The sequence below is a fragment of the Nyctereutes procyonoides genome, unplaced genomic scaffold (assembly GCF_905146905.1).
Source record: "Nyctereutes procyonoides isolate TBG_1078 unplaced genomic scaffold, NYPRO_anot_genome, whole genome shotgun sequence".
Taxonomy (NCBI): domain Eukaryota; kingdom Metazoa; phylum Chordata; class Mammalia; order Carnivora; family Canidae; genus Nyctereutes; species Nyctereutes procyonoides.
In genome coordinates, this window is record NW_026575126.1 from 18,633,959 (window position 1) to 18,660,567 (window position 26,609).

Below are 26,609 nucleotides of genomic sequence, written 5' to 3' on the forward strand. Positions count from 1 at the left end.
GTTCCCATCACATTTCATTACCAGGCCCCCAGACCCCTCCCTGTGATATTATTTTGACTTTATAATCACACACACACACACACACACACACACACACACAAAAACAAATCAAGAGGGTTTGATATGTTTTAGAAAGAGCTCTCTGACTGCAATTTAAAAATGGGACCAAGGAAGACAAGAAAGGAAACATTTCAGTTGTCTTCCCCAAAGATCCAGCAGGCTCTACCCAAGACAGTGGGAGTAGGAATGCAGAAGGGGCTAATTTAAGAAAAGAACTGGTATGTTTGAGGGAATCGAAGGAAAGAAGGTTTGGAGGCCGTTGATGTTGCTGTCAACCTTCAGCATCATTCAGCTGTCAGTCTTGTTGCTACCAACATTCGGCGATCCAAAAAAAAAAAGTTACTGTGGTGTGGGTGTGAGCAGGAACGGTGGATTTAGTTTGGGACATACTGAGTGTGAGTTGCTTCCACACCTCTCAATGGATAGCCAGGAAGGTGTTAGGGAGGTGATTCTTAGGCTCAGAGTTAGAGAGCAGGGCTCACTATGTTGTTTTGGGGATCACCTACATAGTGCTGATGGATGACCCTTTAGAGTAGAGTATGTCACTTGAGAAACACATATGCATGAGCAGAGAAGCTACTGGCCAAGGACTGAATCCTGATGAACCCCAGGGCTTCAGGGATGGGTTTGTATTAGGACCCTTGCGTGGTTCCCAGTTACTTTTTTACCTTCAATTAATATCAGTGCTTTTGTTACTATGCTTGACCCAATAACCTTTTCTTGCTATGACCTACTTTGACTCTTTTTAGGAAGACTGACTTATTAGTTACCAATCCTAGACCTTTCATTGCTCTCTTTCTAAGAAAACCTATACTGTTTGTCTTTGAGTTCATGTTTTCCTTGGTGCTGTCACCATTTTCTTTTTAAAGCCCTGATCAATTCTTGCCACTCCAGAGGAGCCTTTTCAGATTAAATGTCCCCCAGATCCAGCTGCAATTAATCAACTCAGAGGACAGTGGAATGTTGGAAGTAGAGGGTCTATCTATCATTTGGCTTTCCCTCCAATGTGACAAGTAAGGAAAGTCAGGTCAAATGAGGTGAGGTGACTTACTCAACATTATGCTGTCAGATTGGTGGAAAGCAGGGAGTAGAAATTGAGTCTCCTGACACCTAGTCAGGTTCTTCCTGTTAAGCCATGCTGCCTTGTAGTCTTGATTCTTCCCTATGCCACTGTGATGGTTACTTTCCTTCATTTAAACATCCAGTCTCATTCCTGTAATTCCCTCATCCTCCTCCAGAATAGCCCTACAGAGAGGCAGAGCAGTGATTTCTTTTATTAAATTAGCTCTCATTTGATATGGATCATTACCTCTACCCTCTTGTGCCTTGGATGGTCATTTCCGCCCTATATATCCAGACCCAAAAAAGTAACAAGGCAGTCCTACAAAGAATGAGTTTATAATTATGAGAATCTCAGAAATTGATTGATTGATTGATGAGTGTTAAGTGCCCAGTAAGTATATCTGCTGTCACTAATGCAAAGGGTTATGATTGTTTTTCTTGAACTACTTCCCAACACACAATCTCTCCACATTACCACCAACCTCCCTCTACTCTCTCCATCTGTCCCTCTCCCCAGGCCTCCCTTGATGCCTTCTGTTAGATTGACCTCTTAATAAAAGAAGATTAATAAGAGACTCAAATACTTTTCAACCAATATAAAGTTATTGGTGATTTTTACAAACATGTAGGTGCTTCCATGGTTATTTTAGGGAGAAAAAAAAGATCTCATATGAGTGCTTACCTAGATGGTCACTAGAAGATTTTTGAATATGTTACTTCATATATAGCTTATTTCTCTAGTATAAAATAAAATCTATGCCTTTTTCTGGACAAATTAGTAGGGTCATATTCTCTCATGCAGCCAAATCCTTTTAATTCAAGGTAACAAAATTGATAATTAAATGGCATTTATTATAATCTAAGAATTATGGATTAAGTAAATTTGACACAGTAAACATTTTTTATATGTCAGTATGCCTTCTAGTACATGGAGGCCCACTGTATATTTAATTTGTGTAATCCACTTATGTTCATTTTAAAGCAGTCAGAACAGTTTTTGTTTTACATGATTATAGGTTTTTTGTGATAAAATATATATCACTTAAAATGTACATCTTAATCATTTTTAAGTGTATAGTTGTGTGACGTTAAGTTCACGCACACTGTTGTGCAACTATGAATTGTAAAACATGGGTTTTGCTTGGGTGACATTGGCTATATCTGACTTACCTGAACCATGACGCTTGACTGGGAAAACAGGCACTCTATGGGGAAGTAGGGGTCACTTGCCTGGGGTAACTCATTTTTGCATCAGCGTGTATTGTTTTGGCCTCACAACACTGTCTTCCCTCTGGGCCATATGCTAAATAATTGAGATAAGCTATGATTATATTTCACAACACTTTCTAGTAACTGGAGTCGTGATATATTGTAAAATCTGGCATAGAAATCACTCATTTTCGTGGAGAACCAAACCCCCTGACATCCATTCTGGTTTCTCTTACAGGATGATACTTTAAAGCCAATCTTTAAAGGATTAATTTTAGATAAAATTGCTACTCTGTTAATAAATTACCAATTTTGAATGCTTGCTGGGTACCTGCTGCTGTGCTAAACATTTGATTTATAGTTATCTCATTTAATTCCTAAAATAACTCTATCGTCTCTGTTTTATAGATGAAAAAATTGATACTAAGCTTATCTGAGATCAAGCAGGCGGTAAATGACAAAGTTAGAATTCCATCAGACCTTAACCATCCTGCTGTGCTCCCTTCCAGGTTTCTCAAACATTCATAAGAGTTTTATGATAAGAACTAGGCCTATCAACGTAACTCACATATTGAAAGTAGCTAACCTGCTGAAGGCATGTGATACTTCTTTATTAAGTTATTCAGAAAGAATGTCCTATGTAGGGGATATGGTATTAATTTGTTTTAGCCACATTTTAATAGGAAAGCCAAGAAGAAAAGCCTTGTAAAATATCATTTAAATATAGATTAAACTTCAGTTATTCCTCTTGTTATTATATCGGTGGGAGAATGTTTCTCTGTAAGAGGCTGTGCCTGCAGGATGCACTCTTGCTCTAGCTATCTAATGTGTCAATCTTAATTATATAATAGAGACAGGCAGGAGGGAGGGAGCATTTGTTGATTCTGTTTCACGAGATGGAATACTGAGTACGAGCTGGAAAACCTCTATAGATCTAGCTTTTAGACTGTCTTTTGGTTCATCTAAAAGATAGCTTGTAGATTTTTTAAAAAGAGAGCTGCCACTTTCTATATAAAACTCCTTTTTATATAGTTCACTGGAGAGGCTGTGCAGCAGATGGCTCATAGTGCTGGATGGTGTGAATTTGGGGTTCGCTTTGTGAGCTTGAGCAAGTTTCTTAATTTCTCCATTCCTCAACTTTTTCACCTGTAGAGCTAAGATCATAATACCTACCTCACCTACCTGACTACCTTTTTAATTTAGCAGTTATTACTAAGAAAGTCTCATGTGTTAGGTCCTGTCCAGTACCCTGTATTCTAAGAGCTCAAAGTGACAGACAGGAGGGCATCTAACCCACTCTTTGTGATGCAGTTTAGTGGCAGTATAATAGATCTATCAGGACTCCCTAAATGTTGAAGAAGCCTGGAGTATGGAACAACTACTTGTTTGGGGGGTAGAATGGGGGTAGCAGCTTTCATTTTAAACATCTTTTGTGTTTAGCAGTCATTTAATACTTGGTGAACATTAAACCTTTACATTTTAGGGTCAGGAGTTAACTCGACCTAAATACTAGGCTGATTTTCAGTGCATGACAATTTGATCTTTGTCATTGGGTTAAGAATATGTTCTACTGGATATAGCATTCTTTACAGCTGAGCACTGTCAGAAGTTATTGATTTCAGGAGACTGAAACCATCCAGAGACATGTAATATTTTCAGCTTGATCATAGCTCCCGAGAATTGTGGAATTACAGTACTTACAGGGCACCTCATGTCTGGCAGACCCTGAGGAGACAAGAAATGTCCTTACCATCCCAGAGCCCAAGGTCTTGGGGGAAGGAGAAGAGGGAAAGGGCTCACAGATCAGCATGACACACACCATCCTCGATGAGATGAAACCTTGATAGTTCCCCTGGTCTTGGCATTATTCCCATCTCATTGTACTTTTAACTTGTAGAAAACAATGGTGAAATCATAATTTGATAAGATATTAAGGTCATATAGGAATGCTGTGGCATTTATCCAGTGATCCATCACTGATTCAAAGTGACTCACTGTCATTGGATTGTAGCCAGTCATGCTAAATTTGACAGCAGTTCTCGTTCAGATTTGCGAGATGACATATTTGATGACTAAGTTGAAGAGTATGAGTTTTTCTCCATTCCCTCTGAAGGGTGAAGGCCCAGCCTCTGCTTCTGAATCTCTGGGCCTGTCCCCAGATGATGGAAATGCCAGAGTTTCTGTCCCCTCTGCTTTGTTTTCCCACCTTTCCAGACCCACTGTGTGTGTGTGTGTGTGTGTGTGTGTGTATACCAATTATGTTCATAGATCATTCAGAGAGCTGGGACTCTTCCTCTGTACCCTTGGTTCCTAACTGGGTGGTAAAATCTGATTTGGTATTATTTGTTCACTCAGTAATCATTTGCTAAATATTCATGGTAGGTATAGGGGCAGGGTTGAGAGATACGGGGGTACAAGAGATAGGCTAATAATTTGTTACCCTGGGCAGGCTGATGATTTGATGCCACTTCAGATTATTATTCTTTAAATATTTGTTCACAACATTTTTAGGAGGAAAAGCCAAGCCTTATGTTAGAGGGAAGGAGGTAGCCAAAGAATCCCTCATATTCTCCTTATGCCCATTTTGAGGATCTCAACTGCCCAGAAGAAAAACATCAGACCCCTTCTTTTTCCTTCCAACCATATTCTCTATATTTCTCTCCTGAGAAGAGTTCTGATGGATACTATTTTTGTTTAATTTAGTTAACTTTCCAGAGATGTTTTCAACACCCCACTGATGACTCTGTACATGGAAATTGCTGTAACATCCAGGCTTTTAATCTAGCCCTGGAAAGATCCCAGAAATGTAGATAAATAAGATGCTGCCTCAGCGCTCAAGGAACTTGAGGCAATAGCTTATTATATACTACAAAACAGTGTGAGAGAACTGTTAATGTTATAGGAACACAGATGGAGAAGCAGTGAATTCAGGCTGTGGAGGTCAAGGTGGCTCATGGAGGTGATTCATGGAAGTGATGGCAGGGTGGGACAGATGGGGAAATGATATGTCCCTCTTTTAAGTACATCTGGTATTCTTAGTTTGAACTTTTCAAACTGATGAAATAGGCTAATTTTATATAACCTAAAACCTTAAACTTATGGAATTGCTCAAGGCAGGATGAGTAAGTGTGATATTGCAGTGATTCTTGCCATATCTGACTTACAAAATGAGATCAAGTTACTCAGAAGAGATTCTTGACTTCTTGCTACGGCTTAAAGGGCAAGATTTTATTTAAACCATCACTAAAACACAAATTCATGCAAATGTAAAGCCATTCTCAGACTCCAGAGTTTTAGAGCAGTTCCTTGCTTAACTACAAAGGGGTTCATTTTTTTCAATCTCCCCTATCTCTACTGACCAGAAGGAAATAAGAGCATCCAGACTTCTCAATTTTCAAAGTAAAAGGCAGTGGGGCCTCTTGTTTTTCTATCGTAGTTGATTGTCTCCTATTGTTCTTTAATCCACAGTCACTTGGAAATATTCCCTTGTATGTCCCTCACTGGGAAACCTTTTGAAGGGAACTCTTCTTTGAGAAAGGGAATTCTAAGTGTTATATTTGTCATCTCCAAATCTTCCAGATTTTTTAAGATTCTCTTGGAATTGACTTTTTAAGTGAAAATGAACATGTCTTGTGTACCACCAGTGGGGAGAGAAAATGTTTTTGAGGGGGTAGGTAATGCCAGTTTTGTAACACTCCTTAGCATGGCAATTGGAGAACCCACTGACGCTGCAGCCTGCGGTAGCCCCTGCGTCCCGTCTGCGTCAACCCTGATGGTTGAGTCCTGGTTTTTCCAGCCTTACATGGACTATTTATTCTATTCTAACAAGCATTGTCGTTTAGTATTTTCACATTTCATTTTTTCTAACTTGTACTTTTGTTTGCTGTTGGGGAGGAAGAAAGGCAATAGCTTTTGCTCTAGTTTCGAAAATTAGTTTGAGTGATTTGGGTTTAGCCTGGATAAAGAAACTGAGCTACATTTTGTTGTTTTTTCACTTGACAGCAGTGGCTTCACTCTGAGATGACAATTTGTCATTATGAGGGAGCTTTCATTACACTTCTGTCTTCTCAGCAGAATATTCCTCTGGTGTAGGTAAATGTTAAGTAGAAAAGAAGAATGAAACTTGTTAGTAAAACATGTTGAAAAGCATTCAACTCAACCCCATCAGAGAAATGCAAAATAAACAATAAGATAATTTGGAATGCAATTAGCACAGGCTGTTTGTTTTGTTTTGTTTTTAAGATTTATTTGTTTGTTTGACAGAGAGAGGGAGAAAAAGAGAGAGAGCAAGCACAAGCAGGGGAAGCAGCAGAGGGAGAGGGGGAAGCAGACTCTGCTGAGCAAGGAGCCATATGCAGAGCTCAATCCCAGGACCCTGGGATCATGACTTGAGTGGAAGGTGGACACTTAACTGACTGAGCCACCCAGGTGCCTCTTGTTTTTGTTTTCTAATGATGATTCCCATATCTGGATGCTACTCATACATTGTTTATAGAAAAAAAATTAGTATAATATAACCTTCTTGAGAAACAATTTGTTGTTATATATCAGAGACCTTAAAATATTTATGCCCTCTGGCCTATTACTCTCACTTTTAGAGATCTATGCAAAGGAATCATATGAACAGAGTACTGGGATGTTTACAGTATTATTAGTAATAAGGGAAATTTTAAGATTCAATAGGGAAATAATTTTGTGAACTATGATATATCTATGTGCGAACTATTATGCTTCCATCAAAAATAATGTTTAGAGGGGTGCCTGGCTGGCTCAGCCAGTGGAGCATGCTACTCTTGATTTCAGGCTTTTGAGTTCAAGCCCCATGTTGGGTGTGGAGATGGCTTAAAAATACAATCTATTTTAAAAAATGCTGTTTAGAGAAACTGTGAGAACATTGAGAAAGCCTATGGTAAATAATAAGAGGCAAAGTATTGTGCCATTGAATTTTATAATGGCATAATTGTGTGAGATAGGCCAGCAAACAACAACAAAACAAAACAGCAATAAAAAACTAGAAAGAGAAACTACCCCAGATATTTCCCCCAGGCCTCCCAACCCTTTTTCTAGATGGAACACAGATATTTTCAATGGGTTCTTCTATTATTCATGAAATAAGGGTACCTAAGATATAATGCTTATCTCATTCTGAATTAAAAATTTAATGTTTATACTTTATGCCTTATAAATTGCCATGGTGATGACATTAAATGTGTAATGTGACAGTGATTTGTGTCTCTCCCTGGGTGTTAATTGACAACCTTTACAAGAGATAAGAGAATAATAGCACTCACTGTTTAAGTTGTATGCTTCATAAAGTTGTTACAGATTTTGGAAATCTTAGAACCACGTAAGTGCATAACTTGTCTTGCAATCCTGTGATGAATAAAATGTAACAATATGTTTATGATTTCTTTTTAGGAATTTTTCAAATAGAAACTAATTGCAGAGTTTCCGGTTGACCAGCATTCATAGGGTAAGATTAACATTCTGAATTGTGAACACATGGTAAAGATAATTATTATTACATTGGTATCTTGGGGCAAATACTGAATACTTAGTATGTAAAAAAGAGATTATTATTCCTACAGACGTTTTGAATAAAATCCTTTTGATATTTTTAAACAAGTTAGTAAATCGAAAAATCAGTATACATTTTGGTAAAATGTCCTCTTCTTGTCCTTTGTTGGTCTTGTATGTTGCAGAGTATATGTGTGCATATGTTTGATGTTTGTCATTTTTCTAAACCTTAAAGATCTGAGGAATGTAATGTCTGTGACAGACTTAGACTCCATGATTCCATGTCTATATTTTTCTGATTTTTGTTTAAGATAGTGGTTTTTTTTTTTTTTTTTTTTAATTTATTTACGATAGTCACACACAGAGAGAGAGGCAGAGACACAGGCAGAGGGAGAAGCAGGCTCCATGCACCTGGAGCCCGATGTGGGATTCGATCCCGGGTCTCCAGGATCGCGCCCCGGGCCAAAGGCAGGCGCCAAACCGCTGCGCCACCCAGGGATCCCAAGATAGTGTTTTTTATGCCTGGAATTTGTTTGCCATGTTTCCATAAATAAACAATGGCCATCCTTTCCCAGATTACGTAAATCAGAAATACAAAAGCCCTATATCTGTTGCTTCCTACAAATATCATTCATCTTTTATAATTTGGAAGATTAATCTTAAATTAGCTCTGTGGCAGAACTTTTGACTTTGACATAATGAATGATTAATTTGTACACTTTATTAAGTAGCATGACTCGCTAGTATTGTGAACATGACAAATGTCTCAAAAAGTATGTCTGCTGTCCGGCTCTGAACATATATAAACAAGGTGAAGCAGTGGTGAGGACATATCCTCTGTGTATTGTGAACACTCTTCTTTTTATAGATGAAGGTATGGATCCTTTGACTTCTTGAATATATCCACATATCCCTGCTGATTCATTGTGTTGACTATGAATTTTTGAAAGCTAATATCAGGGATGCCTGGGTGGCACAGTCAGTTAAGCTCTTAGTTTTGGCTTAGGTCGTGATCTGAGGGTTATGAGATCACGCCCTATGTGGGCCTGCATGCCCTGTGTTGACCTCTGTACTCTGTATGGAGTCTGATTAAGCTTCTCTCTCCATTTCCCTCTGCCCTTCCCCTCCTCTCTGTAAAAAATATCTTAAAAAAAAAAAAATCTAATGTCAGATCAGCTACATCTCTACTTACGGCCCATTCAGTGGCTTTTCCATCCCTTCTGGACTATTTATTATCCAAACTCTGTGTTTTGGCTGCAGGCCCTCTCACTCTTCCGCCTTCCCCAGGCTCCTAACATCTCAGCTGAGTGGCCTCCCTTCTGATCTGCATCCATTCTAAGCTTTTTGCTCCTTCTACTTGGAATGAGCTTCCCAATATCATTGTATGGCTGGCTTTATTCAGATCTAAAGAGACCTTCCTGACTAAAGCAGCTCTATATTCTTCATGGCATTTGTGATTTTATAGTGTTTATATATTTGGTTGTCTCTCTTCCCTTCCTCTTTAGTGAGGTCCCTTAGAACAGGGATCTTTCTGTCTTGCATATCTGTATCTCCTGGACACTTAGAGCTCCACCAGGCACATAGCAGGTATCCTATAGACTAAAATCCTGACCTCTCTTTGAGAAGTGCTACTGTTCACTGATGTTCCACCCATTCTCTGTGGGTATTTTGTTTGTATAGAATCAAATGTAGTAGTTATTAGGTTTAGCCATCATCCCACCCATTTGGGACTGGTGACAGCATGAGATGGTGGTGTTTTCAGCTATGCAAGTCTTCTCTCCACAATGGGATTGTAAATCCCACAAAACTAGAAACAAGGCCTCATAATTCTTTGGTATGCCTTTGTAGTCCTCGCCTCCCAAATTGAGTGCATTTAAATGTTAACTTTAGGGGGTGGGGGTGAATGGGTGACGGGCACTGAGGGGGACACTTGACGGGATGAGCACTGGGTGTTATTCTGTATGTTGGTAAATTGAACACCAATAAAAATTAATTTATAAAAAAAAATAAATGTTAACTTTAGAGAAAGGGTTAAGGCTAGTGGCTTAATCCTATTTTCAGTATTTCTAGAGTACACTGGTGTGTCTGTCCCAAAGCTAAAACAAAAAATTTCTCATTTTGATTTATAGCTAAAAAATTGTTTCATAGAAATTTTCTGGACTACATTTGCAAATTCATGTTACAAAGCCCTGTTTATTTTATTAAGAAGGCGAGATGGCCTTCTTAATAATAATACCTATTATTAATTAGGTGAGGTGGCCAGAATCAATGCTATCAACATCCCAGTTCTTTTCAAATTAGGAAATTTGCCCATAATTCCATGCCCTAGAGAAGAAATTTAAACACCTCTACGCTTTAGTTTTCTTACTTGTAAAGAGTTAGACTCTAATCTCCATGGTTTCTTCCTGAATTAAATAGCCCATATGATTCTGCTCTTGTGAAAGGTAGGTCACCTATGGAAGAAGTAGGAGAAGCAAATGGAATGATGATCTCTGCTATCAGCCAGACATTCGACCGGAGAGCATGTAGATTCACAAGAGACTATACAGGAAAAGAGTCTGGCTCTACTTGATGACGGGCTTACTGTGGGTGGTGGGAGGGGGGGTCAAGAAAACGTTTTTGTAAAAAACGGAGATGTTGGAGAAGGGTTTAGGTTGCCTTCTGTTTACCTAGTCTAAGAATCATGTAGCCACCGGTGGCTTCTGTGTTAGTGTTAATATTATAATGTGACTGTACCTTCTTTCATTTTAAATGTATTCTAGATAATTTGATAGCTTATAAAATGCATAAAAAAGGGATCCCTGGGTGGCGCAGCGGTTTGGCGCCTGCCTTTGGCTCAGGGCGCGATCCTGGAGACCCGAGATCGAATCCCATATCGGGCTCCCGGTGCATGGAGCCTGCTTCTCCCTCTGCCTATGTCTCTGCCTCTCTCTCTCTCTCTCTCTGTGACTATCATAAATAAATAAATTAAAAAAAATTTTTTAAAAAATAAAATGCATAAAAAAACTGAGAGGCCTTTTCCTACAAAGACAATTATCATCTGCATTAAATAAATCATGTGTTCCATAACTGTCAGAAACAAAGAAAAGTAAAGCATTTTTTTTTAAAGTTCAGAACTCTGATTTAATTAGTATTTCTAGAGTTATTCCCCTGGTGTTAATTGTCATATTCAGTAACTGTCTTCTGGGGCTTCAGATGACTAATTTTCCTAATGTTTAGGATATTATTTATGATTGTTTTTGGAAACCCATTACCACCGTGCAGCTTTGGGTAAGAAACTGCTGAATTGTAGCTACACATCACTTTTTTCCTCTGGTGTCTCTGTGTTGTTGACCATGATGTCAGACTGTTTCCTTGAAACTGATTTCTGTGTTCCAGAAACACTGTGCTTCTCCTTTATCTCACTGACTCTGCCTCTCTCTCCCCCTTTCCTCTACGAGTCCTTCTTCATGTGATATATTATCCAGGGGAGAGAGTCTGTTCTTCAGTCATTCAATTCTTTCTCACAAAGAACTACTTCATTTCTACAGCAGTATCTGCTACTTCAATGTTCTTGAGTTTCTGTGGTGAATTAAAGATGGCTGGAAATACTGTGTGATTTTTCCAGTTTGTTTCCCTTCCCTTTAAACATCTGGACTGGTCTGGTTACCTTCTTTTAACCCTCCAGTCTGGCAAAAGCGGTGTGGAGTAATTTTGAAGGTTGGATTTTAAGGAGATGTGTCACTTCTGCTATTGTGTACTTGCAGTGTTCCATAGAACTTAGCCACCTTGCCCCCGGGAAAGCCTAAACAGCCACGTGGAAGAGTGGCAAGGCCCCTGGTTGTTAGCTTAAACTGAGCTGCAGGACCAGCAGACAGCCCAAGTGCCAGTCCTGTGACCGAGGCATTTCAGACCTTCCAGCCTTCTCCGCATTCTAGCCAACACCATGTTGAAACAGAACAACTGCCTCACCATCCTACAGAATCATGAGAAATGATAAATGGTTGTTTTAGCCACTCAGTTTTGGAATGTTTTTTGGCATAGCAATAAAGAACTGAAACAACAATTGATACCCAGAAGTGAGGTGCTGCCCTAACAAAACATCTGGCATTGGATTTGAGACCGGGGGACACAGTGAAGATCTGAAGGGAAGTAAAACAACTATTAGTGATGGCTGGAAAGAGCAGTGAGGACATTGCTATTGGGGGATGTGAAATTGTATCCCTGTTTCATACTGACAGAAAAATTGACAAGACTGACACCTCCGGTAACATGAAAGACAGAAAATGAATCTAATGTATTTGTGTGTCTAGCTTAGGACATTTTCCAACAGAATATTAGAAGTGCCCAGGCACCTGGGTGGTTCAGTTGGTTAAACGTCCGACTCTTGATCTCAGCTCAGGTCTTGATCTCCGGGTCATGAGTTCAAGCCCTATGTTGGGCTCCATGCTGAGCATGAGCCTACTTAAAAAAAATATATTGGAAGTGCCAATTGACTTTTTTTTTTTTTAACCACACACGACCAAAATATTACAAGAGAGAGATAAATCAAAGAAGAGACTATTCAGGTTTTAAGTAGACTTTAGAGGATATATTTCCATCCAGAATTGTCTAGGATTGTAAATAAAACTGTTCCTCATTCCCAGCTTTTCCACCCAGCAAAAGGTACTCAAAGTAAGAAATGCCCTCAGGTTGAAAGATCAGATCCTACTACTGTCAATAAAACTTAATCTCACAGTACAAATAAAACCCAGAGCATAGCTGTAAGACCCTGTATCATGCCTTCAAAAAGATATAAGGCTGTGCCTCCTGGATCTTGTCAGCTAGATAAAGTCTAAGGACTTTAAGAATGCTGTCCCACAGCCTCCTAGACCTAATTTAGATGACAAGATTCTAGACTTCAAGCCTGAGCTTGATGCCATAGTCAGATGAGATTTTTAGGGGGTTGGAAGAAGGTGAGTGTGTGTTGCATATAGGACTATAAATCATTTTGGGGCAGGGAGACCCAGGTAAGTTAAGCATGGATGTACATCTTTTACCACTCCTTCCATTGAGAAGTCACGTTTCCCATCCTCTGGAATCTGAGGTGGCTGTATGACGCCTTTGACTGATAAAATGTGGTGGACATGACCCTGTGTAGCTTTGAGGGCCTGTGCCATGAAAGACCTGTAGTTTTCACCTTTGTGCTTAGAATGCATCATCTTAGAGCCCAGCCATGTTACATGGGGACGGTCAAATAGCTATGAGAAGTTACAGTTAGAAGTGCTAGCCAGCAGTCAGCTCCAACTACCAGCCTGATGAATGAGTACATTCTGGACCTTCCAGCCGCTTTTGTGCCAGCCAATACCATGAAGTAAAAGAACCACCCACAGAATCATGAGAAACAAAACCGTATTGTTTTTTTAAACCATTAATATTGAGAATATGCTGAATAGTTCGCCAAAATCCTTCCCATCTACATGTGACGGAGGGCTAGCCTCTCCCAGGAAAGCCTTATTACCTTAGATACACTCTGCCTAACCTCAATTTATTTTTTTTCTGCTCTCTGATATGCTCAATTATTTACTGTACAAATATTGTAGACCCCGTGCTAGAAACTGTGGAAGATACTGCAATACTATAGACTCAAAATCTGAATCCATTTGACCCCTGCTTCTCAGTTGACCCTTCTATGGGCTATTGCTAAGTGGTGTTGAATTTTCATTTACAGTCACTATTTTATTCATTTTTTTTTTCAAACCTACTGCAAAATTTTCCTCCATTACTTCAGCCCACACTATTGAAGTAGCCTTTCAACTGGGCTCATTGTCTCTGATTCTTCCTCAAGTCCACTCTGCGAATCTCTATAGTTCAGTGACCCTCTGTTCTACTGCCTCGCGCCCATGGGTCTTAGGTCTCTTAAGGGGTCACAGAGCTGCTGGTCACTGTTACCGGTAGTCTTTGGGGAGAGGCAGCACTCTAGACACCTACTGAAACTTCCAGGAAGATTTCAAAGGTCAGCACTTCCCCCACATATTTTATTGCCAATCTATCTTGTAAGCTTTCTCCTCCTCAGGAGATTTGGAGAAAACAAAAAAAGTACTGGTCTCAGCTACATCAGTTGAGTTGCTTGATCAATTGTAGGAGTAGGGCTTGGATTTGAGTTTTTTTAAAAAGGTGCTCCAGGTTATTCTAATGTGAAGCCAAACTTAAGAACCACTGTCTTAGATTTTAAAAAATGGTCTCTGCATCAGCAGCATCAACATTAACTAGATGTTTCTTAGAAATGCATTCTTGGCCACCTGGGTGGCTCGGTGGTTGAGCATCTGCCTTTGGTTCAGGTCGTGATCCCAGGGTCCTGGGATCGAGTCCCATATCAGGCTTCCTGTGGGGAGCCTGCCCCTCCCTCTGCCTATGTCTGCTTCTCTCTTTAGGTCTGTCATGAATAAACAAATAAAATCTTTTTAAAAATAGTTTAAAGAAGAAATGCACATTCTTAGGGCCTACTTCAGACCTAATGAATCATAAACTCGGAGAGTGGGACCAAACACTTGAGAATATGCTGAGTATATATTATTATATAGTAAGCTCTCCAGTGATTTTTATGGACATTAAAGTTAGAGAAACACTTCACTGTATAAATCTTAGCTCCCTTCTAGGAAGTCTCAAGACTGCAACTAAATTTGGGAAGGGTGTTTAGTATTTGAAATTTGCTCTATTGATAAGATCTGAAATAACTGGTAAAGGACATAAACTGGCATACCAAGTGTCTTGCTAGTGATCATTTAAGTCCTTGAGAAATGCTGAATGATTATCATCAGATCTCTGAAGAATGGCTTGAGGGGTTATTTAGTCTGAAGAAAATGAGCAAATTAATCAAGGGTACTGACACTATTTCCCAGAGAGAGAACTTAAAGAGGTGAATTTAAACTTCATTTGGGTATATGTTAGACCCAGGAAAATATCTTTTGATGAGTAGTACTAAACATTTTGAAGTGATATAAGGCAATTTCTAAATTAATTTGGAGTGAAAGCATAGAGAAACCCCATTTTGAATTGTTTGGTTATATCCCTGCCTGGGGTCAGAGATAGACATCTTTGAAGTAGTGTCCAGTTCTCTGCATAGAATGACTCTAAATACCATCTGACCATCATTTGTTTATTTTTTCACTGGTTATTTTGGAAATGCTTTCAAAGTAAAATAGGGACTAGTGGGAAGTAAAGATGCCTAACTTGAGTGTTCTTGTTTCAATCCTAGAGGCTTTGGGGTGAGATTGTCAAATGAATTCATGTGCTTTCAAAAGCTTTTATGATTTTTTTAATGAGGTTTAAAAGCTGAAGGAATGGGATTAGGACCATAAAATCCTTTACTCTTAACGTTGTTTCTTTGAACTGATTTAGTGGATTTGTATATTAGAAATAGAGATCTGATTTAGATTGAATTCTCGTTGCTTGCAAAAATATGGTCTGGAAAAAATTTCCTGGATACATAAACAGTATTAAATATTGTAATGACAAAGGATAGCTATGCTCTAGTTCTTGAGTTAAACACTTCAATTAGAAAAATTAACATTTTTTATGTAGGAATGCTTAAGATTCTTCATCATTAAATCCGGATGCTATATATTTATAAGTCTTAGTTCAGTAGAAAATGTTTGGTATAAAAAGTTTAGCTGCGAAAGTAGACTATATAATATGTTACAGGGGACATTGTAGAAGATTGTATATTTGCATCCTTGTTTTTCAAAAGATTAAAATAGAACCCAGTTACAATGCAGTTGTTGGGGTAAGTTGATGTCTTAAGCCTGTTCAGGCTGCTTTAACAAACTGCCACAGCCTTGGTGACTTAAATAGCAGACATTTATTTCTCACAGTTCCTGGAGGCTGAGAAGTTCAAGATCAAGGCATGGGCAGATTCTAAATGAGAGCTCACTTCCTAGTTTATAGACAGCCACCTTCTTGCTGTATCTTCACATGATGGAAGGGGCAAGAGAGCCCTCTGGAATCCCTTTTATAAGGGTACTAATCCCATTCATGAGAGCTCCACCTTCATGATCTGAGGCTCTACTTCCTAACACTCTCACATTGGGAGTTAGGTTTTCAACATATGTATTTTAAGGGGGACATAATAGGGGACCCCGGTGGCTCAGCAGTTTAGCGCCACCTGCAGCCCAGGGCGTGATCCTGGAGACCCAGGATTGAGTCCTACTTTGGGCTCCCTGCATGGAGCCTGCTTCTCCCTCTGCCTGTGTCTCTGCCTCTCTCTCTCTGTGTCTCATGAATAAATAAAATCTTTTTAAAAAAGGGGGGGAGGGAACAAAATATGTATTCCATTGCAGTTAGGGAAGAGAGATAAATACTCAGCTTTTTCTTTAGCCTTTAAAAGAACTGAGTGGCATAGTTAGTTGGATTTAATGAGACAGCGTGGTCAGCTGTCAGACATTTGAATCTGAGGACCTAGGTTCTAAGTGCAGCTATTTCTTGACAGTTTTGTCACCTTGGACAGGATAGCTCCTTTGGGCCTGCTTTATTTTCCATATTTTAAAATGTGTAGAATAAAAATATTTGCCTAATGGTTTATTATATGAAACAAATTAATGTAAATTGAAGTACTTTGAAAGTAGGAAATCAGATATTAGATTATAAATAGTATATTTTTATATGTTCTCTTATTGGCAAGGAATTCCTCAATGGAAATCTGAATTAGGTGATTAGATGGAAAGTTTATAATTCTTAAAAAGGTAAACAGGAAAAGTTCTTTATAAATCATAAGTTAGTATAAATATGGTAAACCTGTCATTAGCTGTGGTTCTCTTAGCATATTAGTTATAATAGTTTCTCATATTATATGAAAATTTGTGTTTTAAAATATTACTGTAGTTGAAGGTTTGTGACTCTCTTCTTTGATAGAAATACTGTGTTTAAAGTAGAAAATGTGTTTGCAATGTTTAAAAGAAACTGTATTTTACAAGAAATATCAGGATGGCTGAGCAGCATTCTGGAATTATGCAATAAATTCTTTCCTGGTACATTATAGATGCAATACAATGGAAGAATATGTAAAATGTTTCACACCTTAAATATCTTTATCATACTTGCTGCACATAAATGCAGTTGTGTATCATATGGTGTAAGCCTTTTAAAAGCGAACTGTGAATGAGAAACTCCTACTCTAGCAGTGCTAAGTATGGATTAGTACACGGCTAGATTGTCATACATACTAACTGTGCTTTCTGGCCTGCAAAATAATTTGATACTGGATAGTAGTTATTAAGCAGGCTTTTTTGCACATGGATTGGTAAATCCAAAGTAAATTTCAGACATGCCCAACTTTATGATCTTTGAAAATGACAAGGTCACAAGAGTATTACTAAAACCATCTTAAATACAATTTGGGGTTAGTACATTGAGCTGGATTTCAAGTACTTAATAAACCAAAAAAAGATTGTATCTTCAGGGCAAATATATCAACATTCCCAGCAACCTTTCAGAGGTGCCATAGGCACTAAAAAACACAATTTCCATGCCAAGTTAAAGTTTTTTTGTATGTTTTAGAATGTTCCCTTGTTTCAAACTGATCAATATATATGCAGTTTAAATTATTACAAGTGATTGCTTGAAGTAGATGCTAAGAATGGCTTCTATTAACCTACTAGGTTAAAAAAAAAGCTAATATAAAGGGAAGCTACATTTAGTAATATCATAATTTCAGAGAATTACAGCCATATTTCTGAGCTGTGTCTTTAAAAGTTATTAACTTGTGACTATTTCTAATGAAATCAGGCTAAATTTGAAGAGCACTAAATCTTCTTTAGAGAGATGTGTGGTTTTAAATTAGGATGCAGAAATTACATGATTTGACAGGCCATCTGATAAATGCAAATAAGACCAACTGTGTATGAGGACTGAATGAGAGAAATTAACATATGTAGGCTGCTTGGAAAAGTTAAGTGTTCATCTAAGTGTTGTAAATATGACATTTTAAAATATATTAACATCAAAGTTTCTGTAGAACTTCTCTGTAATTTAAGGGAGTTCATGGGCTGAGTATGATCTCATATATGGATGGGGTCTTGTATATATAGCTTTGCCAAAATGTCCTCCAGTGTGAAAAGTAAACTGACCTATGAAAATCTATTTGCCGTTTCATGTCTTATTATGATGGGAAGAGGGTCTCTGGAGACAGTATCTCCATTTTTGCTTAAAATACCACAGCTTTTATAAGATATCTATGCTTTCTCACAGAATGAAGACAAACACAGAGATGGTGTGTCTAAGAAATTTCAAAAGGTGTCGGCCTCCCGATTGAAGCACAGTCAACTTATTGGATTCATTTTTTTCATCCAGTGAGTATAAATATTTAAAGTACATGATTTTGGTCAATGTTGACTTGTGTTCTATGTTGAATAAATATTCGCTCTCTGTCAAATACCTTTGTCATGGTTGGGGCCATTTGTGTTTACATTCTTCTGCAATTTCAGTTGTATGTCTTAAAAGAATTTAACTCTCAGGACCTTTAAGAGGACAAATACAGCCATAAGCTGTAAGGTAGCAGAGCCTTAGAGATGATCTGAGTTCATTCTCTTTATCCATTAAAACACGATACTATTGTGATTTTCTTTCTTCTTAACAGATATGTTATTAGATCCAAATATTCCCTTTTGTTTGTCTTCTAGGTGGTCTGGGTTTTACTCATTAGCAGTCTTTTAAACAATTGATTTATGTAAGGTTGAACATTACAGAAATCATTGCTGTAAGGAGCACTGTCTGGATACTTTTTAATATGAAAAAATGCAAAATCTACCTCTTGTTTTTTGAAGGTAAAAATAATTTAATAATAGAGTATACCCTCAATAATTTATCCTATTAGTACTTTGCCATCAAAACAGTAATCATGAGAGAGTCCCCCATAGAGCAATGTTCTAATTGGGTTTTTCTTCGCTATCCCTTTTTAAGCCACTACTGTTGTTTTGTCAACTTTTAAATCTCTGAGTTGGACGTGAACTTAAGTTATAAAGCAAGAGCTTGGGGGGAAAGGAGATAATGCATTAACTCACAGTTGGTTTTGAACATAGAACTGATAGATCCCTATAATCCTAAAGGATAATTCTACAAAGCAGTGCTTGCTCAAGAGTCTCTCCCGATAGTAGTTGAAACACAACTCTGGAGCTATAACTGATGCACCCAGACATGGGGTGGGCTGTGGAAAAGCACTTATTCAGACCATTTGCAAGGTATAAAATGTGGCCCTAAGAAATAAGTAGCATAAGGATAAGTTTTCGTAATGTTGATTGAAGAAAACATGGCTTCTAGTTTTTAATAGCTTGGCAGAGGATAGTCAAGATCCAGGAGGAAACTAGATAGTTGCTTCACAATCTGCCCCGAACACCTTTATAGATCCAGTCTGGCTACCACCAAATGGTCTCTCAGCTGAAGTACTTCATAGTGCACAGCTGGGATGGCTGAAGTTTTCAAATGAAACCAGAAGATGTTTGTATTGTCCAATTGGCTCTGCCTCTGCCAGGTTTTGTCCCTGAGCTAAATCCCACTCGGGACGTACAAGCCATTAGAGTTAAATGCTTATTTTGGATACTTGCGTCAATGGCTTTTCTTTTATTTTCCTCTTCCAGTTTCTGTACTCCTATAAGGGAAAGTCATGATTACACTAACAGAGCTGAAATGTTTAGCAGACGCCCAGTCATCTTATCACATCCTAAAACCATGGTGGGACGTCTTCTGGTATTACATTACCCTGATCATGCTGCTGGTGGCTGTGCTGGCCGGAGCTCTCCAGCTCACACAGAGCAGGGTTCTGTGCTGTCTTCCATGTAAGGTGGAATATGACAATCACTGTGCCGTGCCTTGGGACATCCTGAGAGCCAGCGCAAACATGTCCTCTGATCCCGGGACACCGCTTCCGCTCCCCCTCAGAATCCAGAATGACCTCCACCGACAGCAGTACTCCTACATTGATGCCGTCTGTTATGAGAAACAGCTCCATTGGTTCGCCAAGTTTTTCCCCTACCTGGTGCTCTTGCACACGCTCATCTTTGCAGCCTGTAGCAACTTCTGGCTACACTATCCCAGTACCAGTTCTCGGCTCGAGCATTTTGTGGCCATCCTTCACAAGTGCTTCGATTCCCCGTGGACCACCCGGGCCCTGTCCGAAACGGTGGCCGAGCAATCAGTGAGGCCCCTGACATTCTCCAAGTCCAAGGTTCTGCTGTCGTCCTCAGGGTGCTCAGCCGACGTCGATTCCAACAAGCAGTCATTGCCCTACCCACAGCCTGGCTTGGAGTCAGCTGGCATAGAAAGCCCAACTTCTAGCGTCCTGGACAAGAAGGAGGGTGAACAGGCCAAAGCCATCTTTGAAAAAGTGAAAAGGTTCCGCCTGCACGTGGAGCAGAAGGACATCATTTATAGAGTGTATCTGAAGCAGATCATAGTGAAAGTCATTTTGTTCGTCCTCATCATAACTTACGTTCCGTATTTTCTAACCTACATCAGTCTTGAAATCGACTGTTCGGTTGACGTGCAAGCTTTCACAGGCTACAAGCGCTACCAGTGTGTCTACTCCTTGGCAGAAATATTTAAGGTCCTGGCTTCGTTTTATGTCATTTTGGTTATACTCTATGGTCTCACCTCCTCCTACAGCTTATGGTGGATGCTGAGGAGTTCTCTGAAGCAATATTCCTTTGAGGCGTTGAGAGAGAAAAGCAACTATAGCGATATCCCCGACGTGAAGAACGACTTCGCCTTCATCCTCCATCTGGCCGATCAGTACGATCCTCTTTATTCCAAACGCTTCTCCATATTCCTGTCGGAGGTCAGCGAGAACAAGCTGAAACAGATCAACCTCAACAACGAATGGACAGTTGAGAAGCTGAAGAGTAAGCTTGTGAAAAACTCACAGGACAAGATAGAGCTGCATCTTTTTATGCTAAACGGTCTTCCGGACAACGTCTTTGAGCTGACAGAAATCGAAGTGCTGAGCCTGGAGCTGATCCCTGAGGTCAAGCTGCCCTCTGCGGTCTCGCAGCTGGTCAACCTCAGGGAGCTTCACGTGTACCACTCGTCCCTGGTGGTGGACCATCCAGCGCTGGGCTTCCTGGAGGAGAACCTAAAAATCCTCCGCCTGAAATTCACCGAAATGGGGAAGATCCCACGTTGGGTATTTCACCTAAAGAATCTCAAGGAACTTTATCTGTCGGGCTGTGTTCTTCCGGAACAGCTGAGTACCATGCAGCTGGAGGGCTTCCAGGACTTGAAAAACCTGCGGACCCTCTACCTGAAGAGCAGCCTCTCCCGGATCCCACAGGTCATTACAGACCTCCTGCCTTCTCTGCAGAAGCTGGCCCTCGATAACGAGGGAAGCAAGCTGGTTGTGTTGAACAACTTGAAAAAGATGGTCAATCTGAAGAGCCTCGAGCTGATCAGCTGTGACCTGGAACGCATCCCACACTCTATTTTCAGCCTCAACAATTTGCATGAGTTAGACCTAAAAGAGAACAACCTTAAAACTGTGGAAGAGATCATTAGTTTTCAGCATCTCCAGAATCTTTCCTGCTTAAAGCTGTGGCACAATAACATTGCTTATATTCCTGCCCAGATTGGGGCACTATCTAATCTAGAGCAGCTCTCTTTGAACCATAATAATATTGAGAATCTGCCCCTGCAGCTTTTCCTATGCACCAAACTACATTATTTGGATCTAAGCTATAACCACCTGACCTTCATTCCAGAAGAAATCCAGTATCTGAGTAATTTGCAGTACTTTGCTGTGACCAACAACAATGTAAGTAAATCCATTCCTCCCTTTGTTTAGCCAGTCTTCTGAGCCTCTGCTGTTGCAGTGTATAAAGTGGGTAAAGTAAATGGACTTAGGGGCAAACTAAGCATCATCTGGGCCTGGCCTGACTCCCACTTACTAGATATGTGACTGTGAGTAAATTACCAAAATACCGAGCATCAGTTCTTAATCTGACTTACAAGCTGTCATGGAGATTTTATGAGAAAAATATAAGCGCTGGGCATAGTTCCTGGCACATAATAACTGCTCAATGAATGTTCTCTTTATTCTCTTTCCCCATTTTTTTTTACATAAACATCGCAATTGAAGTATTTTAGACTAATTAGTTATAACAGAGCTTACTTTTCATTTTGGAAAGATCTTAAGTAGTTAGAAAGCTTCATAAAAGTTTTTAGCTTTCCAAATCTGTCATAGGAGAAGAACTTTTTGTTAAAAATACTGGGATCATGAATTATTCATAAATCTTTTTTGTGATGCAGTAAAAGAGACTTGAAATCTACATGCATGTCTAGAAAGACGATTCAAAATGAAAGGCCTGGTTCTATAATGCAACACTAGGGCTTCTTAGAAGCTTTTTCCAGCATCCATACTTTAAAAATGAACCATAATTTGCAACAGTAAAGCCAAGTTAAGGAAAACTTGACTTCACTGAAACAAGAAAAAAAAAAACAAATGAGTAGTTTCTTAGGTTAAAATGTGAAGCAGGAGGGAAAAGAAAAAAAAAAAAAATCAAGCTAGCCAAAAGGACAAGAGAGTGATGGTAATGTCCATATGAGAAGAAGAAAAAAAATCTTTCAGAAATCAAGTCTGCCAAAAAATGAAAGTGATCTTCCTGTAGTAGAAAATGGGGGCTGTTTTCTTCTACTCTGCCCCTCAAAATGTATTATCTCCTAGACTTTTTGTAAGTCAAATTTCATTCTAAATGTGACTATGAACATGGTATTGGCTAATGAACATATTAATCACCAGACATTATTTTCAAAAACCATGAATTGTTGGGAAAATACCAGAAAGTTGGGGAATGAGAGCAAAATTCGTGCTGATTTTTTGAACCCTAAGACCTGACTCACATACTAAAAGGCTAGAACCCATTTTAAGATAAATGCAAAATCTTTGGGTCTTAAAGAATTATGAGGCTGTAAAACTCCTTGAGGGTTGAGTTACATTAGCAGCGTTCATAAGAATTACCCAAAGGGCTTGTTAAAACACAGATTGCTGGACCCCACTCCCCGGGTCTTCGATTTAGTCAGTCTGGTGTAGGATCCAAGAGTTGGCAGTTCTAAAAAAATCCCAGGTGAAAATTACGCTGGTGCTGTGATGACCATACTTTGAAAACTATAGGTCTATAGATTTTTCATTAGTGTTGTTTATTTATGCAGTTGATTAATACTAATATTTAGGTTATATTTTCCCATTGCTAAGTCAGTAATAAAAAGTATAAAGAATTATATTGAAAGGCATTGGTTCCACTAAGTTATTATATGGTTATGTCACTACATGAATTTTTGAAAGTCGCAGCTGATTAAATTATTAGCTGGCCATGAATTATTTAAATGTATGTTAATTAATAAGTTAATGTGTTTTTCTGGTTTGATTTAATAAAACCTTAAGACCATTTGTACTTTTGACACTAAGTTTATTAACATCTTGACTGTGTCTAAAAGAAAAACTAGGTATAAGTATCAGACACAGTTTATCTTGAGTAAGGGAGGATACTTGGCACACATGAAAAGTCCTCTTCTGAAGGCAGTTGATGGCCAAAGTAGAGTGATATCTTAGCCTGAGTTGTCTCAGAAGTCTGATAACCAGCAGTTGCCAAGCATCCCAGAGCCATAACAAGGACCTTTGAATGGGTGAAGAACACTCTCCTCAGAACTGTGAAGAGACTTATTTAATCAGGATATGGAGAAAGTGGAATTCACTCTGAAGACAGCAGCCAGAGAGATGAAAAGTTCTCCGGTGGAATAGTTAACCTAAAGATGGGAAGTATTGGGAAAGGAAGAAAAAAAGAATAGTTCACAATATTGGTCTTTAAATATTTGGAAGACTTAATCTTCTTGCAGGTAACCATGAATCTTAGAACCAGGACAAGCAAGGGAAAGATTTCCCATATTTCCCAAAAAGCTTCCCCAAAGTTAAATCTTTGAGAAGGGGGAAGTGATTTCTTATTAATTAAACTATCCAGATATAGATTGTCAACCACTTGCTAGGAGTGTTGTTAAAGGGAATCAAGGATTCAAGTTTCAGTTTCAGGGTTCCTTCTAACTTTGAGATTCTTAAGATTCTATGAGATAGACCAAAATATTTTTTTAATTAGAAAATAAAACATGAAATTGGATGTGTAAATATTTAGATATGCATATACTCAAAAATGTGAGTTGATTCATCCATTTTGAATAAAACATGGTAAAGGTTCCTGAAAGGAGAGCTTTTATTTTTTTTATTATTTTATATTTTTTTTATAAATTTGTTTTTTGTTGGTGTTCAGTTTGCCAACATATAGAATAACACCCAGTGCTCATCCTGTCAAGTGCCCACCTCAGTGCCTGTCACCCAGTCACCCCCACCCCCTGCCCACCTCCCCTTCCACCACCCCTAGTTCGTTTCCCAGTTAGGAGTCTTTCATGTTCTGTCTCCCTTTCTGATACTTCCCACTCATTTTTTCTCCTTTCCCCTTTATTCCCTTTCACTATTTTTTATATTCCCCAAATGAATGAGATCATATAATGTTTGTCCTTCTCCAATTGACTTATTTCACTCAGCATAATACCCTCCAGTTTGAAAGGAGAGCTTTTAAAATACTCTTCTAAAGAGTTGGGCAGTATACTAGGTTCATGGATGGATGCAACGAACGCTCTCTGTGGTTAAGGAGAAGAGACATTCATTGTCAGGATGTTGTGTCTCATTATCACAGAAAAGCCTGCAGAATCAAGCTTAGAAAACAAGCGTAAAGTTAGATAACCAAAAGGTGAAAGTCATAGCGCAAAAAACAAAATGGTAAGGGTATCCTGCCACTGACCATCAGGGGCACAGTGCTTCCCCTGAAAATTGGATACTCCTGCTACTGCAGCCCTTGCCCTCCTATAAAATAAGTTCTTCATGGTTTCTGCTGCTTTATGACACTAGCCCCAATTTAAAGTCCAAGTCTGAGCACCTGATTGGCAGAGCTTATGAACACCCACCTCACATTCAAGCTGTAAGGGGATCTGGGAAGACTGGAATCTGATGTTGTCAGTTCCTCCAATGGGAAGTGGACTCTGCTTCCCACCAAGAGTCCCACCACCAAGATAAGGTAGGAAATTCTCCAAACATTGAAGATAGTGGGCATCCCCCAAATGACAGACATTCACAGAGAGGGCACTCTAGAGTTTCTTCCACAGGGTAGTAATAGATGTTATCACACAAAACATTAAACATTTATTTTTTAACATTTTTTTAAGATTATTTATTTATTCATGACAGAGAGAGGCAGAGACATAGGCAGAGGGATAAGCAGGCTCCCTGTGGGGAGCCTGATGCAGTATTTGATCCCAGGACCCCGGGATCACCACCTGAGCCAAAGCAGATGCTCAACCACTGAGCCACCCAGGTGCCCCCCTAAACATTTATTTTTATCATAGTTTTTGCTGCAGGATTCCTTAGAGCCTTTAGTATTTGAATATGCATTGTGCTTCTCCAAGAGTGGGGTATGATATGCAATGTTTGCCAAATAGATTTGAGCAAGCTGTTCTTTTTTTTTTTAAAGATTATATTTTTAAGTAATCTCTACACCCAATGTGGGGCCGAAACGTACAACCCCAAGATCAGGAGTCATATGATCTACTGACTGAGCCAGTCAGGCACCCAAAATGTTCTATTTTTTTTTATAGTAACTCTTGAGAGGAGTGTTCCTAAGACTCTGGGGGTTTTGGAAATGTAGAAGGATAGAGGTCATGTGCAGAGGATTGCAACAAGGATACCCAGATGTAATAAGAGATGAGAGCATTTAGAAGGTGGGTTGGAATGGAGAATGTCTTGAAGACTGCCAGTCAAGTTCAGATTTGAGTTCACTAGACAGTAGCTGGGGTCAGACTTGAGCTTGAAAGTGATACTTAACATGAACTGGTACCTTCAAAGGACGCTCTAATTGTAACCCATTTAGAAGGGTTGGGAGATTACAATCAAGAAATAAAACCCCTTTAAAAAGTTTAATCAGTTATGATTTTGAAGTAGGACTATAAATCCAAAACAAGATCTAAAGATTTACATCTGAAAGGAACACCACGGGCAATCAAGTCAGCAAACTGCAGCCTGATCCCACCCAGGGCCTGAGCTAAGAATGTTTTTAAAATTTATATACAGCCCCGACCTAAGAATGATCTTCTAAATTTTTTAATGATTAAGGAAAAAAATGTTTAAATAACATTCTGTCTCACATGAAAACTCTATGAAATTCAAATCTCAGGATCCATGACTAAATTCCATTGTTCTCATTCGTGAGCCTATATTATAAAAAATATTATACTCAACCATTATTATATTTTGAATTTCCTTATTTAAAAATGTAGGAAATTTTTTCTCTCTTAATTGTATAAGTACCTACATAATATTTCCAGTTTTACTTCTTAACCCATAAAGCCTAAAATATTTACTATCCTACACATTTAGAGAAAAACTTTTCCAACCTCTGCTCTAGTAACTGCCTTCATACTGATACTGACACTGATGCTCAGAGTGATTTGCCTGAAGTCTGAAGCTTCTTAGCATGAATCTGGGATGGAACCCAAGTGTTCCAACTCCCACTCTGGCACTCCCTCTACTGCATCTCAGATGCGTCAAGGCAAATGCACGCGGGAAGCAGTGGTGTGTGTGGATGGACGTGGGAGACGGGAGAGGAGGAGGAAGCATCTCTATGCCAGTACCAAAGTGTAATTCAATTATGATGGTATCAAATGTGATGGAGAAGCATAGGAAAGGGGGAGGACTTAATAGTTTCACTCAAATCTTAAAAACC

The 26,609-nt window shown here is 39.0% G+C and overlaps 1 protein-coding gene across 5 annotated transcripts in view; it reads left to right on the forward strand.

Annotated features, from left to right (window-relative positions):
• LRRC8B (leucine rich repeat containing 8 VRAC subunit B) overlaps window positions 1-26,609 on the forward strand; it is a 69,595-nt gene that overhangs the window by 35,011 nt on the left and 7,975 nt on the right. For 3 of the 5 annotated variants that reach the window (XM_055340901.1, XM_055340900.1, XM_055340903.1), the window contains 3 exons: window positions 7,750-7,804; window positions 18,052-18,152; window positions 19,437-21,601. In XM_055340901.1, the coding sequence (XP_055196876.1) occupies window positions 19,463-21,601 (2,139 nt within the window). In that variant the 5' untranslated portion in view covers window positions 7,750-7,804; window positions 18,052-18,152; window positions 19,437-19,462. Of the gene's footprint in view, window positions 1-6,653; window positions 6,760-7,749; window positions 7,805-18,051; window positions 18,153-18,535; window positions 18,627-19,436; window positions 21,602-26,609 lie in introns of those variants that run through there. The other 2 variants (XM_055340902.1, XM_055340904.1) reach the window with 2 other exon arrangements.